The sequence below is a fragment of the Madurella fahalii genome (genome assembly GCF_045866475.1).
Source record: "Madurella fahalii IFM 68171 DNA, scaffold_4, whole genome shotgun sequence".
Classification (NCBI taxonomy): Eukaryota; Fungi; Ascomycota; class Sordariomycetes; order Sordariales; genus Madurella; species Madurella fahalii.
Window position 1 is genome coordinate 4,520,452 of NW_027263974.1, and position 16,941 is coordinate 4,537,392.

The following is a 16,941-nucleotide window of genomic DNA, read 5'->3' on the forward strand; positions in this document are numbered from 1 at the left end:
TGGACTCTACAACCGTTGGCCCTGACCATCCTGTCCAAGAACCATGCGGCTGATAGAGGCAGCGGAACGGATCCAATGTATACTATCCACCGAACTGGCTGAGCGATTATATGTCACATCAGCGATGCATTGGGGTAGGGAAAGGGGCGTTAATCGGTGATTCGGAGGCTCGCTCGGTCGTGTATATGTATAAGGAACATCACAGGAAACCATAATCAAGACGATGAAATGCAGTGTGCGTATCGTTGACAGGACTCTGAACGTGAGACTGGCATGGGCAGCACCGAGCAAGACACCACGGAAACGGGGCACTAATGCAAGATCAAGACACGAATGCTCCCTGGGTATTCATATCTAGCAAACAAACAGACAGGCAAAGCAACAATATACTACCAAGGTCAGCCAACAGCCCATCTCGTCTTCCCACCTCCTACATCATCTTCCTCCACCGATACATCCCCTTTGTTTCCGTCTTAGAGCACACCACCAACCAGTCAGCTCAACGGATTCGGACGGAAACAATTATCAGCGAACAAGATCACCGAAACGAGCCTTTGTCCCACGCGATCCCTAAAAGGAGCACCAACTAATAGGGATTTTAGGGAAACAAAACCATGGATTAGCGGCTTAAAAGGAAAAATAAACGGCACCAAGAATTATCTCCAAGAAGAAGGGGGAAGAAGACTCAAAACAGACTAGAGTAAGGAGCGACACGGGCATCCTGACCTGCCCCGTCCTATCTTCATAACCGGGTTCAAGCAATGCGCCGAGCCCAAGCAACCACCCAGCAAGAACCAAACAAACTAAAAGGGAAATGTGGTGCGCGATCGCTCCTCTATTGTGTTGTCGTCAACGTGAAATGGAAGGGAAAGAAAGAAAGAAAGAAAAGATAAAAACATAAAGGAAATGCCAAGGACGTAAAAGAGAGGGTATGAGAGGATCAGATTCGGCCGTGATGGGATATGCGGGAAATGGAGGATCGGCAAGGAGAAAATTGGAGGTAGGGCCGTGTGATGAAGTATACGAGACACCACCCTCCATGCGAAATGGCCCGGTCGGTTCGGGGGGGGGGGGGGGTAAAATTAAGCAAGGGTTAAGGAAACTGCGGTAAAGGAAGGTGAGCTTAGGGACCGTCGGGGAAGTAGATGAGATGTAGGAGATGATAGGGTATCCTATGCCTGCGCGTTTGCAGAAGAAAAGGTAACAATTATGCCCTCCGCGACTCCATGCAGCCAACTCGACGCGGAGAGACAGCAACTGCCGATGGAGATCGGAGACTTATGCGGAGAATAATGTCCGATGCAATAAACCCGAATGTCGACCTTGGGTTCCGGTGCCGTCTAAACGATGAATGACCATTTTCTTTTTTTTTTCTTTTTTTTTTTTTTTTTTTGTTGTTGTTGTTGTTGTTGTTGTTGTTGATTTGCTCTCCCCGTCTTCCAACGTAATGTGTCGGCAAGCTTAATTGAAGTCACCAACACAGAAAAGCTCAATCTCCCCAAGATTCTGTGCGTTGCCCAAACCTTCCCGCCATTCAGAGATGGCGATCTGGATGTCGTCGTCGCTTTCAATTGTTACAAAGTCACCGTCCTCGTCTCGGTACCGCAGCTTGAGATCGCCCCTAGCGATGCTGCTGTTGGTAAGCCGGGCCAGCTTAACGTCGATCCGATCGACGAGGCTCTGGTATGTGATGTTATACTGCGCGACGAGGGTGAAGTAATTGCCTGTTTCGTAATTCACCTTCACCTTGAGCTGGTTTGGGACGGAGATATCCGGGGTTGGAGGTATCATGCTCGATGCGAGTGGCGCCGTTCCGAGCCCCGGAGTCACTGTCCTGGACGGGTCGACAGGGGCGAGGGGTGCCAGCCCGGGCGGCGGAGGCCCGGGCGGGGGAAGGTTGGTTGAACTGCCGGGCGTTCCTTGTCGTGCGTAGATGGGCTGGGTAGGAAACTGCGCCATGGTGGCACCATACTGTTTGGCGCGTTGTGTACCGGGAGAACCTGTGTTAGTCCGAAGAGGGAGGTCATTTGCGGGGCTGCCCGTATTACTCCGCGGGATGTTGGAATCGTGTCGTACGTGTGTCGGATGCGGCGGATGGCCCTGGTGGAGGTGGGGCGGGATGCCGGGAACCGCGGGGACAGACTGCCCGCTGCGCGCGCCTTGGCCGTTAATATCGGGCGTGCTGTAGCTCCGACTCCTTTGTTGCTGGAGTTGGGCCGACTGCACCGAGTCACGGGGCATAACTGGCATGGAAGGTCCCCGAGGGTTACGCCCGTTCGCCGTCACCATGCCGTAGGCGTTAACGGGAGAAGGCCCGTCCCGGGAGGGCGCTCGAGGCATCGCTGGCGCCGTATACCGGTTGCCGTCCTCTGGGGCCCATGGCTGAGGAGTGCCAGTTTTAGGGAAAGGGTATCCCGAGCCGGTAAAGATACCGCTTGTTGTGCTCGTCCGGCTAGACGCCGGGGACTCGGCAACCGGTGAAAAGTACGATTCGGCCGCGCGCGGCAACGGCGACGCCTGAGTTTGAGTTTGAAGACTGAGCGGCGTGGTAGGATTCATCGGAAAACGTGGAGGCGGCGCCCGGGCAATTCCCGCTAGGGAATGAGCGCTCTCGCTCGTAGCGGAGCGCTGCCGCAAGCTGGTGCTCGAAGCATTGCGCTGCATCGTTCCCGGCATGGCCGCCGGCGCGTTGTATATCGAAGCCGTCGGAGTGGGTAGGAGAGTATTTCCGGAGAGAGCGTCGTCGTCATCGTCGTCCTCTTGCTGGGCATAAGGGTTTTCCAAACCGCCACCCTGGGACGCTATCCACGCGAAATTTGGTGGTGGTTTATCAGGGCTGGTCTGGGTTTGCGGAGCGTTCTCCTTACGCTGCTGGTCAAGACCGGCCGCCCATTTCTTCATGGTTTCCTCGTTCTGGAACTTGATCATGAAATTCTCCACGCCGGGGTCGCCCTTCCACCAGATCTGCACCGTGTACGAACCTGCAAAGTCAGTCGCTGAGGCAAGGAGACCCTGGTCAGGACCCTTACCAGTCTTGGACATGGCCACCACGTCGGTAACATTGGTCATGAATATTCGGCCTTTCAGCTGCAACTTGGCGTTCTTGTTGCGTACTTTGGGCCCCGTCGACTTTGTCTTGTCTTTCTTATCCTTGCTCTTTGCCGGCACGAGTTCCTTGCAGCATAGCAAGATGCATTGGAAGAGATAGATCTCATACTAGAAGAGGAAGGGTTAGCGGATACGCCAGCTCAACTCGAGCGCTTACTGCATCGTCCGAAACTTACGTCCTTCTCTTGGTCGCCCTTGCCGGTGATGACAGTGTAAACCCCGTGTAAGAGCAGCTTTCCAAACTGCTCGACGCGATGCTTCTTCCAGTCTTCGACTCTCGCCATCAGATCATCCACTGCTTCATCTAAGAGGTCGCGGTCGACAGCCTCGTTCGCCTTCTGTAACACCCGCTCCGCTGACTCGATACCAGCAGTAAGATCTGCCCTAGTCGCTTCATCATCACACTTCTTCAGTAGATCCTTCAAAAGAAGCGGATATTTGACGAGGCGCTGCATGGGTTTCAAGAGGAACCCGTCAAGCGTGTTGAAGTCGCAGGCGACCGGGTGATCTGCGGCCTGGATCTTGTCAAACACCTGGCTGGCCAGTTGCCCGGCCTTGCGTTGGTTTGCAATGAAAGGCTGATAGCACGTGTTGAACGTCTCCTCATACGCAACAAACGGCGCACCCCACTCCTGTCTTTCTTGCGGCATCGAATTTGTTGTTTCTACCCTGATAAGAAACTTGCGCTGGCAGTCCAGGATCGCGTTGATGTTGAGGAAGATGTTGTGGACGGCGTCGCCGGGGATGATGCCGTTTTGCTCCAGGGTCTTCTTCAAATCGTGCAAATTCTCCAGGTCTTGGACGTATTTCCGCTCCGTGTCCACCAGCTCGCGGACGACGTAGTCTCGGTAACTCATCTGCGACCCGGGCTGCAGAGCGTCGTCTTCGGGATCGGGCTGCACCTCGAGCAGTAGCCCTTTCTGTTCGGCGAGATCGAGAACATGGTTGATAACCGAGGTGACCTGGGACTGATGTTAGTAGTGTCCCCGTGCGTTCAACACAGGCCGCAGCGAAAGAGACAAAAACATACCTTGACGAAGCCTGTGGTATCGTTTCCAGTGAGGTCGGTGATGATGAAAACCTCTGTCGTCGGGAGCATGAGCTTGGACTTGCAGGCTTCGACAAACCTCAGAATCGCGACCTTTGACCGCTTCGCTTCGGACGTATTGGGCGGCTCCTGGACTTGCAGAGGTGTCTCGGGCTGCAAGGCGTTGTAGATGGCGAGCAGCGGATATCCGGTGCGTAGCAGCTTCCACAGCGACTCGACAGGGCCGCCCTCGTCCGGGTCCATGGCAATCTGCTCAAGCTGGTCCAGATATTCTTCGAAGCCGGGCACCTTGGCCAATCTTTGCTTCAGTGAGACGCATATTTGGTAGAGAGACCGAGAGGCGTCGGCCCTCTGGTTGATGATGTTGCTGGTAGCCACGACTTGGCCATTTGCCGGCGCTGCGATGGTCGTGGCGGTGGACAACGAGTTCAGCGAGGTGGAGGAGTTGGCGGCTGGAAAGCTTGCCGAGCCGGAGAGCTGGCTTGCGCGCACCGCGCTCGGCACGCTCATGGTGTTCAATCTGTCGACGACGTCCATGGCTGTGGTTGGGCCCGTGTTCATGCGAAGTAGGGGAGCATGGGCCATATCCTAGCTCTCCATTCGCAAAACGCCGGTGGGGAGTCCACTGGGCGGGGGGGTGGATGGGGTCGAGTGCAATCCCAGGCGACGGCGAGGCTAACTATCAATCGGGGCTTTGCACAGAAACGGGCGAGCACTGCAAGGCCTCGAGGGACCGGTGCGGCGCGATGACGATGACTTGGTTCGTGTTAGAAATGGTGGTGGTCAAAATCAAGCGGCTTGGGACCACTCTGATTTTGGTTAAGCCTAGCGTCGAGGCTCTTTCGGTACTCGCCTTGTCGGTCCTTGGGCGCTTGCGGTCGCTCTGGGGGCTTCTAACGTCGGCAAGACGAATGGTGCCTTTCGCGCTATCGATCGCTGGTGCTGTCAGTGTCGCTGCTCTTATCGCTAGCTACCGCCTCGGTCTGCGACGATGCGTGTCGTTGCCTGGGCTTCCGTTTCCTCCCTATTCCTCTGCTGCTCTGACTAGCCTCCTCCTCCTGTAACGGGATGCCAACAGCTCGTCCGCGTTTCTCTCCTCTTTGCAGGTGGCTGTGCTAGCAGGCCGTTATACGGTCCTGCTGTCTCGCAAAATCGAGGCGAGCAGCTGCCGTGGTCTTTGTTGAAGGCTGCGGCAAACCTCTGGGTGGGAGCGGGAGCGTGGTGCTGTGATGTGGTTTGAAACGGAGGGTCGTGGCAAGTGGACCGCTCTCGGAGGTGGTTGGTTGGATGGGCAGTTCGGGTTCGGGGGATCGCTGCGGTGGGTTCGCAGGTGGGCGTAAAATGGGGGCTACCTTAAAGCGTGCGGCGGGGGCAACGGCCAAGTCGCGGGCCACTCTGCTGGCGCTGCTGCGGGCTGGCGTGTTGCTGATGGCCAACGCCGGAATTCCGATGTCTGCCTACCACCAACAAGGCAAGAGGGGTGTCGCAGCAATAGAAATGAGGCGATGCAGGTTCAACGGCGCAGCTGGCTTTCTCCTGATACCGACGCACCTCAGTAATCACTCTACGCCTAAGTGCCTAACTCATTAACCGTCTAGGCGCCGTTGCGCATGATCCATGGGCGACGTGATTTCCCTGCCGGAGCAACCCCCCACCACCTGAGAGGACAATACGCAGTAGAGTATCGGGGAGGCAAGTAAGACAAGGCGAACGCGCGAGCGGGCAGTGAACCCCATCCAGGACATCCCGCAGCGCGCACAATACAGACTGGATGCCGACTCCAAGACGCCAGAACGGATGCAGCCTCCACGTGTAGGTCGATATCGCTCGCATCAACCCCGTCTGCGGCACTCGGGCGCAGAGCGGCGGGACTGCATGAACACTTCACACGCTGCACATCCGAGCTTGCATCGTATCCAGCTTTCCCCGCCGGCTACGCAACTCCTCCGATCTCAAACACCACAACCGGATCTTCCCATTGTGCATAAGATCGGGATGGCTGGCTTCTGGCTATCCCTGTGGTCCAGTTGGACCTCGTGTGGGGTTGTGATCCTAGGATCGCCTGCCCCTCCATTCAGGCATGATTTCTGATGGGCCAACCCGTTTCAGAACTCCCACAACCTTCCACCCTAGTCCGCTTTCGGTGGAGAGCGCCAGTCAGCACGTGGACCATGGACCGTGATCCTCTCACAGAACCTTCTGTCAGAGAGCCTGGTTCGGCGCTTCCCGCATCATCGGCTTGTCCCTAACATCCAGCAGGATTCATCGCGGTCTTAAGATTATCTCGGGCCGTTATCGCGGTGCAGTGGCGATTTCTCTCCGCAAGGGATATTTTGGCTGATAAAGGGAAAGCAACATTGCCAACACGGGCCAGCCGGCCCCGGCCAGTCAAACATGTTGGTACCCTAACCATCTACCCGTCTTGTAAATCTACTATACTGCTGTACACAAAACTGAATTATGCCGTATAGGTAGACATTTGGACCTATGACATCATTGTAATTTTGTTTGCTGAACGGCCCAATTGTACTAAACTTGGCCGACCGACGTGTGAAGCCTGACAGAACCGTATAGATGTCATTCACAAGTGATCTCTCAGCTCGTGTCCACTTTTACTTGGTGACGCGGTCGGTTGCGAAACCAGCTTTGCGACCGTTGCCCAGATTTTGGGTGCCCACCCAGCAACACGACTTGCTCGGATTCCGCGAGCAATCTTCAACGGGGTTGCCCCAGGACTGGGATACTGCGCGTGGTGCTCAAATTCTATGTAGTTTTGGGTTGGAAGGGTAACACTGAGATATTCTGCTGTTCGGCTGAAGTGGTCCCCACAACGAGTTGCAGAATTATCAGGACGCTTCCAGCGGCGTGCCAGTGGAATCTGCAGCGTATAGCTTGGTGGCGCCAAAATAGGCGTCACTTCTCTTGAACATCCTCTTTTCGGCCGCCCGTTCCCCTTGGCCGCTGCGTCAATCAAAATTTCATGTTTGCCTCCGTACCTAGCACTATGTAGCACCTAAGCATCAGCGTTGCCGTGGCCCAAGATGCCGTCTCCAGCAGACAGCCAGTACAATACCGGTCCGGTGGCAGCTGTTGCGCGGTGCAAGCGCCGAAAGGTTGCGATTACGTCCATTTCGTGTACATCATACCAAGCCGGGTGACGAAATGGTCGACTCTCGTGCACGGCAACTTGCTGTTACGCATACCTGTGTTGTTGTTGGGCTGGATCGGGATGTTCCCGAGCGCGGCATTCAAAAGGCCCTAATGCACTTTGAGGAGAGCCAAGTCCCACGCTCCTGCTTTCACAACCACCCCCCGTCCCGTCTCTCCACTCCCTTGTTTGTCAGCCGCCGCCTTCGTCGCGATCGGCCCGTTGAGCCTCTTGATCACCATCTCCATTTCTTCCCAGCATTCCATTCCTCCATCCCAAACGACATTTGCGCTGATACCGCTGCGTCAAGGAAAAGACAAGCATTTTTTCGAACTTGTGTTTGACTCAGCAACCCCGCGCCACGGAGTTGCGTCCGGACGATTATCATCAAGCCGAGACTCGTTACACAGCCCTGTCAACAACAGGGTGCCCACCTTGGCCGTTCAGGATTCCCCAGGTCCAGGCCGTAGCCGGTCTCTCCGCGTGATTGCGTTCAATTTCGTCCTTCCAACTCCCCGTTTCCATCCCCGGATGCTTGGCGGTAGCGACCAGGATCGCAATATTTGACCACGGATCCGCGCCTCTGGCAAACAATGGCCGGTTTCACTCCGCAGCCTGACGAAGGTTATTCCGAAGATCCTCTGACCGCCTTGTCCGCCTCCACGTCTTTTTCCCTCAAGCCACGTGAGGACACCGTCACGGCGTTAGGGTCAGCTCGATCAGCCGATGAGTTTCCGGCATGGTTGGTCCAGCATATTTCCAATCTTTCGATATCCCGCAAGACTGGTAGGTTTGCCCGTCATTTTCCTCCGGCCAAAGACGGTGGCCCCTCCGCGTGGATTAGACATGCCATCGGGGGTTTGCCTCCCCTTTTTCCACATTCGGAGTACTTATTTGTTTTCTGAGTAGAGCTTGCCATGGCCCTCCTCAACGACCTTCCCACTACTGTGATATCACAGATAGTCGAACAGCTGAACCCCCGTCTCTACATCGACTTTGTCCGATACTTGCCTCCCGAGGTGTGCCTCAAAATTCTGGGCTACCTTGATCCCCTCTCGCTCATCAATGTCGCCCGGTCATGTCGAGCATGGTACGACCTCGCGTTGGATCGGAAACTGTGGGAGCAGCTGTATTATCTAGAAGGGTGGAAGGCAATACGTGAAGAGATTGAAGCCGCAGAGCGCGACGTCAACAGGACTTCGTCTTCCAGCCATGGGGTACTGCGACGGGGTCTATCGCAAGACGATGGCCATGCCCACAAAAAGCGCGCTATCGCAGTATCGCCGACGGTTGATGCCGATATGGACATGGTGATGCTGGACGCCTCGAGTTCGGTTAAGCAGGAACCGGCGGAAATGGAAGGGACAGAGAATAGCATTTTCGGCGGGCCACGGAGGCCTTCCATGAGAACGGGCATCTCGCAGCGGATGGGCGACCTCGACATGCAAAGCCCCGCCTCCGGATCCGGGTACCGAGTATTAGACAAAGGCAAGGGAAGAGCGCTCTCGCCCAGCCCGCCCAACACGGTACGCAGCAGAGACGAGTTCCTTCGGACCGTTCTGGCGCCACCCCCCCTAGCCAAGTCGACCCTGTGGGTCTGGGACGGACCTTCGAGAAAATTCAAGATAAACTGGAAGTATCTCTATACCATGCGCCGGCGGCTCGAGTCCAACTGGGAGCGGGGTAACTACACCAACTTCCAACTACCACACCCCGACCACCCCGAAGAAGGCCACGGAGAATGCATATACAGTCTCCAGTACAATTCGAAATACCTAGTCAGCGGCAGCCGAGATCGCACGCTCAAAGTGTGGGATCTCAAGACGCGGCGTTGTCTAAGGACTTTAACCAAGCACCGGGGATCGGTGCTTTGCTTGCAGTTCGATTCCGATCCCGACGAGGATCTGATAGTGTCGGGCAGTTCGGACTCGGACGTTATCATCTGGAAATTCTCGACGGGGAAAGAGATCCAGACTCTCAGGCATGCGCACCGAGAATCGGTGCTCAATGTCAAGTTCGACAAGCGGATCTTGGTGACATGCTCCAAGGACAAAACGATCAAAGTCTTCAACCGGAGACCGCTTCGACATGGTGATCTCGGGTACCCGGAAGTGGACCCCGTACCACGGAATATCAAGGATTATGGCTACAACATTCCCATGTCTCCAGACGACTTCCCGGAGACGCCGCCATGGACCATGATCGGAACTTTGGAAGGTCACGGTGCTGCGGTCAACGCCGTGCAGATTCATGACCGAGAAGTGGTCTCGGCGAGCGGCGACCGCAACATCAAGGTTTGGGACTGGCCGACACAGGCGTGCACCCGCACGATTGTCGGGCATACCAAGGGGATTGCATGTGTACAGTACGATGGCCGTCGGATTGTCAGCGGCAGCAGCGATAACGAAGTCAAGGTCTTTGATCGTCAGACCGGCCTGGAAGTCGCAAATCTCCGCTCCCACTCGAGCCTGGTGCGCACAGTCCAGGCGGGCTTTGGGGACCTACCTTACAGCGTCGAGGATGACCTCGCCGAGGCGAAGAAAGTCGACGAGGAATACTTCAAGGCGGTGGAATCCGGCTTGATAGACGAGACGGAGCGTCCCAGGGCCCGCCGTCGCAATAATGCCGGATCTAGGAGACCAGAGGACATTAACGCGTACGGGGCGAAATTACCACCTGGCGGCGGAGGCGGCAAGTACGGCAGGATTGTCAGTGGCAGCTACGATACCACCATCATCATTTGGCGGAGAGACAAGGAGGGCATCTGGAAGGACCAACATCACCTCAAGCAGGATGAGGCTGCCGTCGCCGCTATGCGCCAAGGCCGAGCGCAGACGCTCATCCCCTTGCATCCCTCAGTGCAGGGTCTTGTTTCTCGCGAACCAGCTGCCGCGCCGTCAGCAGCCGTGGGGGTAGGTGCAGCAGGGACAGATCGCTTGGCGGCAACACCATCAGCAACCGGCTCGTCTCGTTTGCAAACCGTCAGCGCCCCTTCCGGCTCGGCAACCGGTCCAACATTGCCCCCCCTCAGCGCGCTCACGATGCAACTGAGCCAGGAGGAACCGCCAAGCTCGTCAGTTCTCCCGCCAGCAATGTTCCCGGCAATGGTGCAGGTCATCGACAATGCCGTACAAGGCGGTCTGCAGGCATTCTCGCGTGCCATTGCAGCCCATCCCGCTATCCTCACACACCGCGGGCTCGTGGAGTCGGCCATCGAGAGGCTGCAAAACCCCGTCACGAGAAGCCAGCTGCGGCAGACGTACTCAGCCGCCTTGATCAGGGCCCAGTTTGAACAAGCGCGTCAGAGACGTGAGGCGCTGCGCAACCAAGAGACGTACCCGACCTCATCACCGGCAGCCGCGGGTCAAGGGCCGTCGCACAGGACCGCCGAGCCAGCCCTCGCCACGGGCACTAGCAACCCCAGGGCAAGCGCACAGGCTCAGTCGGCCGGCCAGTTGACGCCCGCGCAACTGGCGGCGGCGGCGGCGCACCAAGCGCACGCCCAGGTCCCGCACGGGGCGATCTTGCATCAGGTACTCTCTCCCGCTCCTGGATCTGTCCCTTCCGCTCCTCTTCCCGCCCTAGCCCAAGAGCATCACCCGCACATTGCCCAGGCGCCCCTGGAAATCCACGATGCCGCTAACCCCGCACGGGTGTTTAAGCTGCAATACGACGCACACCGCATCATCTGCTGCAGTCAGCGGAGCGTTATTGTGGGATGGGACTTTTGCAACGGCGACCCGGAGCTGGAGGAGGCCAGCCGGTTCTTTCAGCATGTGGAGTGATCTACCTTGAGCTGTTGCGGTGAAAATAGGCTCGAGCTGTGCTGGGCTATAGTCTCCGGCCGTGGGTCTGGCTTGCGGCAGAGTCAAGTGGATTCAACAGGCAACGACGATTGCGGGCTGATCGCTCACGACTGAGGATACATTATGGGGGACCTCTGTATATAATCTGTCGCAGGTGTCGGGGCCTGTATACCTAAGATGCTGCATGGGCTGTGGCAGACTGCGCGAGCTGTTCAGCTAATAGCCCCGGGGCAGTAGATTCCAGACGGTGCACAAACGACTTTGCTGTTCCCGCGATGCTACGGACCGCGCAAGGAATGATATGATGGCCAAAGTAGACGACGCTTCAAAATCCCCCAACTCCAGATAATGCCAGAAGTAAGTCATGTCGCAGCTTCCTAGCCAACGGCTTCCTTCACCTGCCCCGCCGGAGCCGGCGGCTCGTCAATAAACTCGGGCACCTCGTCCTGCATAAAACTCGGCAGCTGGCCTTCGGTCTGCAGCCCCAGCTCCCTCTCGAGCTCGACCTCCTGGCCCAGCGCCTCCAGCTCGGCATCCAGCTCGGCCTCGTCCACGTCCTCGGGCACGTCGTAACTCCTCGCCAGGCTCTCTTGGATCTCGTTGCCCACGTCCAGCAGGTCGGCCATCTCGTCCTGCAGCCTCTCGATCTTGTCGATGTCGACCTTGCCGTACTCCTTCTTGAGCGCCTTGTTGGTGCTCTTGAGCGCGTCGATGGTCACCATGGTGTTCTTGAGGTTGTCCTGCATCGTCTGCGCCTGCTCCATGTTCCACACCTGCGACTGCAGCTGGTCGCGCTGCGCCTCGTACTGCTTGCGCCGCTGCAGCACCTTGAGCGCCTTCTGCTTGAGCGCCGTCTTGCCCGGCCCGTCGCGCATCTTGGCCAGCTTCGCCTGGTACCCCGACAGCTCGGCGTTGATGGACGCGAGCTTGACGTCGATTGACGAGATGCGCGTGTCGAGGTTGGAGATGGCCGAGTTGAGCGTCGCTTTCGGCGGTTTGGGGCCGGCGGAGCCGAAGAGGCGGTTCATTTTGGCGGTTATTGTTGTTGTTTTTCTTTCGTTTTGTTTTTTTTTTTTTTTTTTTTCTTTTTTCTTTTGAAACGTTTGGTCTGGTTGGTACCGAGAGCGATGCTGGGGATAGCTCAGATACTGGCGATTCTGATGGTGGTGTTCTCTGTTGCGATAACGGATGACGACGCACTGTGGTTCGTAAGGCTGCAAGTGGGCAGCTAAGGAGGGGCATCGAGGCTGGGCGGCGTCCTGGTGGGGTTGGGGCTAGCGAAACCATCTCATGCACAATAACTTAATGTTACTTGTACTCCGTAATTACACTGGACACTCACACTGTCAACGGCCACGCCAAGCCTGGCAACATCTTTCTTCCCTTGCATCCGTGCTCGGCCCTTACACTTGCGTGATGTCAGCTCTCGGCGCATGACTAATAAACCAAACAATCAAGTGCTCGTTTACAAGAAGAAGTGCGAGGCGGCGCAGACCTCGCTCTTCGGTCTTGTTTCTGACGCAATCGCATTGCTTGACCAATGGAGTCCATTAATCAGCACCATTGGACGTCGGCGATTGCATTTGTAAATCACGGAATGGCCCAGCAGGCGGACTTTACCACCCGTCTTCGTTCCCATAAATTCCAAGCTGCCCATGCTATCCAGGGTGAGGTGCAGTTGAAACGCATTAGACATTGTACACCATGGCTTTGCAAAATATTCTCGTTGTCGGCGCAACTGGCCAACAGGGCGGTGCCGTCGTCAGGGCCCTCCTCGACCTTCCCAAAAGCGAACCACCTCTCCATATCCTGGCGCTGACCCGCAACGCGCAATCGGAGAGAGCCAAAGCACTTGCCGAGTCCCACAAGGGCGTTATTGAACTAGTCGAGGGCGACAGCAGCAATCCCAAGCCAGTCTTCGACTCTAAAGCGAAGGGGTCCATCGATGGCCTATTCATCGTCACCACGCCCGGTGGCAAAGTCAATGAAGAGCAGCAGGCCATCCCACTGATCGACGCCGCCGTCGAGCATGGGGTCAAGCACATTGTATTTACGTCGGTCGACCGCGGCGGCGACGAGAAAAGTTGGCACAATCCCACCAATATCAAGCACTTCCTCGAAAAGCACAACATCGAGCTACACCTGCGTGACAAGGCCGAGAAGGAAGCCGGCAGGTTCACGTGGACCATTCTGCGCCCCGCGGCCTTCCTCGACAACTTCAACCCAGGGACGATGTGCTCTATGATGACGGCCGCGTGGGCGGCTGCGCTGAAGCCGGAGACTAAGCTCCAACTGGTGAGCGTCAGAGACATCGGCATCTTCGCCGCCAAGGCTTTCGCCGATCCCGCGAAGTGGGCGGGCAGAGTGGTTGGGCTCGCAGGCGATGCACTCACGCTCAACGAGGCCAAGGCCAAGTTCAAAAAGGTCACGGGCAAAAAGATGCCCCAATCCTGGACGATTGCCGGCAAGTTGATGCTGTGGGGTGTCAAAGAGCTCGGCGCCATGTTTGCCTGGTTCGAGAAGGAAGGCTATGGCGTCGATATCGAAGAGAGGAGAAAGGATGCTCCCATGCAGGACTTTGAGACATGGCTCAAAGAAGATAGCAAATGGAAGGTTTAAGGTGATGGACGATGATGGGCCTGGGAAAATGTTTGCTGCTTTGTTATTATAATTGCTAATTACAGCAAGATTGCAATGTAAGATACCAACGTGCATGTTGTTTTTCTTTCTTCCTATCTTCTTCCCCCCCCCTCAATTATACCAACCAAGAGCCAAACGTGGTAAAACAGAACAGAGCAAAAGTGCTCTCGTACAAATACAAGATCGTATAACTCGAAGAGCCTTCCCTACCGTAGTCAAGACAACGCAGGTTATTAGCACTGTCCTGTACTCCTGGTGTAAATCATCAACACGAAACATCGTGTCCGCTCAACACCGAACCTCTAGCAAATAATCTCACCATGTGTAACTTCTTGCAGTGCGTGCTCTTATTCAAATAATACAGCGCGTATCCACAGCGCGTGCTGCGCCGTGTAGATCGACCTCCGCTCGATTAGCAAAGTTGGCGGCGCAGCAGGATTCCATCGCATGCAAGGAGGAGTTCCAAGGAACAACTTGAAACCAAACGTCGCAACCCTCAATTCCCAAGGCAGCACTCCTCTCACTATTGACTAAGCACCGAGATCCGATAAAACACCCATAATTAGCAATGTCGCCCCTAAACCGCGCCGCCGGCCTCCGCTGGGATGTCTCACCACCACCCTGCCACCAACTTTAACCGCTGACAAGTGCGAACTGCGCCGTGCACAAAAGTGCGGGAGGATGTCTGGAGATATTTAAGAATGTCGCCGCGCGCAGGCCTGCAGGCCTGGACAGCCAACGGTGGCGCCAACCCCAACGATGTCATCGACACCAATGCCAAGTTGACCCAGTGCCTCCGATGAGGTCTTCCTCGACACTCTTTCCATCGCCGAATTGGGAACCGACTTTCAGCGGACCACATATACACGCGAATCCGGAAAATATGGGGCGATCAGACAGCCGACCCCCAAGCCTCCCGTGCATCCCCGATGTCGACCCCCTCGACCTCGACGAGAAATCACCTCTCCTCCCCATCGATATTGACGATGTCCTCAGTTCAACAGGCTGCGAGGACAGCACCATACACGATGAAGACTCCTCCTCAGTCCGCCGCACCGGCAGCACTTCCACCCAGCTCCAACGCCGAATTCCAGCCCGCCGCTTCCCCTCCAACAGCAGTACCAGCAGCAGCAGCCACACCTACAACGCCCTGATCCCATCTCCCTCCCGTAGCATCAACCTAAGCTTTGGCGGCCAGCCCAAGCCCTTGTACGTGTGCTCTCTCCCGCCGCTCTCACAATCCCCGAACCACGAGACTGACCTGTTCCAAACGCAGACAACTACCGCCCTCGACCAAAACGATCCTCGAATCCTGGACCATCACCTACCACCTGCCCACGCAGCGCACCTCGTCATGGTTCCAGGTCCTCGGCGTCACCTGGTGCCGCCGCACCGACCGCGAGGAGGGCTACGTCGTGTCGGTCGTGCCCAACCCGCACTTCAGCCAGGCCGAGCTGGCGTCGACCGTCGCCTGCCACCAGCAAGCCGCGACGGTGGCGACCCGCAGCGCCAGCAAAGGGGCCGCTACCGCTACGGCTGCTGCTGCTGCTGCTGCTGCTGCTGCTGCTGCTGCTGCGAACGACGATGACGCGGCCGCGCTCGTGTACGCCGCCGACCTGGAGCGGCGGCTGCGCGGCCTGGACTGGAAGGTCCAGGACGAGATCTACGAGCTGCTCAGCGACCGGGTGCAGAGCAGCAGCAGCCCGTTCCGGCGGCGCGAGTGGCGGGTCGTGGTTCTGGCGGCGGTCCCCGGGGGCGAGATGACCGACGCGCCTACCGGTGGTGTCGCGGCGGGGCCGGCCGGCGGGACTCGGGGGAGGCGGTTCGAGAACGGTCCGCATCGCTCTCCCGGGCTGGGGTTCGGTGGCATCCGCCGGCGGGTGGGCGTGGCGTGGCGGAACGCGAAGGAGAGGCGGATGAGGAGACGGGCGGCGGCGAGCCAGAAAAAGGCGCCCGCGATGCCCATCACCGAGTACAGGCTGATCCTGCGCGGCACTGAGACCAAGGCGAATGACCAGGGTTGGGGGTACTACAACCGGTATAGCAAACCGTGGAAGGCGGCGGAGGAGAAGGAGCTTGGGGAGAGTGGGGTTAGGAGGAGATGGTCGAGCATGTCGAGGGCGAGTGAAAAGTATGTTGATTTCTAAGCATGGCTGGCGGGCGTTGAGGGGTTTCTTGGAGTCTGGATGGGCATCTCTGCGGCTATTTTGCGCTCCTCGTTTCGATTTTGCAATGGGAGAGTTTCAGTATGTTGATGACGGTTTCGGATCTTCCCTCATGCATGTGTAGAAAGGCTACCATGTCCCTCACCGTCCCAATGAAGCATTTAGAGGTCTTCCACCTACTCTAAGTTGGAGTTCAAAATAAACTGGAATCAGAAACTCTCGGATTTGTGGCTCGCCTGCTGGCCGCGAAGAACTTCTGTTCGTAGTGTTTCGGTGCATCTAAGTTGGAAGAATTCCTGTATCTCATTCGTGGCAACCAAACTCTGACACCGATGACATGGACGCTGATACCTGAATCTTAGTGCGGGGGACTGGGGAGTAGTTATATAAATGGTAATTATACTGAATAAATACCAGGAAGTATATTTCTCTACCGTCCATATTGTACAACACGGACATGCGGTGGACACCACCTTGTAGCTAGGAGTGGAAGCTGGTGCAGAGTCTGGATAGCTTGCCAGAGGCGAATGGGCAATGCCATTAAGACCACGGGTATCGAAGCAACATGCTTATTGGGTATACGTCGGCTAGGGTTTCTCTGCCAAATTAAATGAAGTGTGCAGACGAAATGTCTGTGATTATGTAGTCGGAATAGACGCCTAGGGGCAGGATATCTGGGGTGGAAAGTAACGGACCTCTAGACGACATATTATACCCGAGTGACCGAGCTCTGTGTTCACGCCACGGAAACGTAGATCGAGTTGATTAATATGATCTAGCTATCAAGATTGTACGCATACTCGGCAACCCCCAGGCGAAAAAATACCACCCAGCCCAGCCTTCGCATATCTTCCTCATCCATATGTAAAACCCTCGTTACTACGGTCTTAGATTGGAAAACGGCGGTCTCGCATCTGGCCCAAAAATGTCACACTGATTACCAGGCAGATGCGTTGAACCCCCACAGTTGCCCACAGCAAACGGGATATAATCACTCCTGCTCTTCTGTGTGATCATGATTAACAT

At 56.5% G+C, this 16,941-nt stretch overlaps 5 protein-coding genes across 5 annotated transcripts; 3 read left to right on the plus strand and 2 right to left on the minus strand.

Annotated features, from left to right (window-relative positions):
• Positions 1–1,461: 1,461 nt before the first annotated feature.
• Positions 1,462–4,741, minus strand: CDC24 (Guanine nucleotide exchange factor for Cdc42p; the record flags this gene model as incomplete). Its single annotated transcript, XM_071063721.1, has 4 exons — positions 1,462–2,981; positions 3,030–3,216; positions 3,285–4,070; positions 4,139–4,741. The coding sequence occupies 4 exons, from the start codon at positions 4,739–4,741 to the stop codon at positions 1,462–1,464; spliced, it is 3,096 nt and encodes a 1,031-aa protein (XP_070919822.1).
• Positions 4,742–7,897: 3,156 nt separating this feature from the next.
• Positions 7,898–11,089, plus strand: MFIFM68171_08302 (F-box/WD repeat-containing protein 1A; the record flags this gene model as incomplete). Its single annotated transcript, XM_071063722.1, has 2 exons — positions 7,898–8,090; positions 8,214–11,089. 2 exons carry the CDS (start codon positions 7,898–7,900, stop codon positions 11,087–11,089), a joined length of 3,069 nt encoding a protein of 1,022 aa, XP_070919823.1.
• A 398-nt stretch (positions 11,090–11,487) lies between these two features.
• Positions 11,488–12,138, minus strand: VPS60 (Vacuolar protein-sorting-associated protein 60; the record flags this gene model as incomplete). The annotated part of the gene is made up of 1 exon (XM_071063723.1): positions 11,488–12,138. The coding sequence occupies one exon, from the start codon at positions 12,136–12,138 to the stop codon at positions 11,488–11,490; it is 651 nt and encodes a 216-aa protein (XP_070919824.1).
• Positions 12,139–12,814: 676 nt separating this feature from the next.
• On the plus strand, positions 12,815–13,729 carry MFIFM68171_08304 (NmrA-like family domain-containing protein 1; the record flags this gene model as incomplete). Its single annotated transcript, XM_071063724.1, has 1 exon — positions 12,815–13,729. The coding sequence occupies one exon, from the start codon at positions 12,815–12,817 to the stop codon at positions 13,727–13,729; it is 915 nt and encodes a 304-aa protein (XP_070919825.1).
• A 904-nt stretch (positions 13,730–14,633) lies between these two features.
• On the plus strand, positions 14,634–15,897 carry MFIFM68171_08305 (uncharacterized protein; the record flags this gene model as incomplete). The annotated part of the gene is made up of 2 exons (XM_071063725.1): positions 14,634–14,959; positions 15,027–15,897. The coding sequence occupies 2 exons, from the start codon at positions 14,634–14,636 to the stop codon at positions 15,895–15,897; spliced, it is 1,197 nt and encodes a 398-aa protein (XP_070919826.1).
• Positions 15,898–16,941: the final 1,044 nt, after the last annotated feature.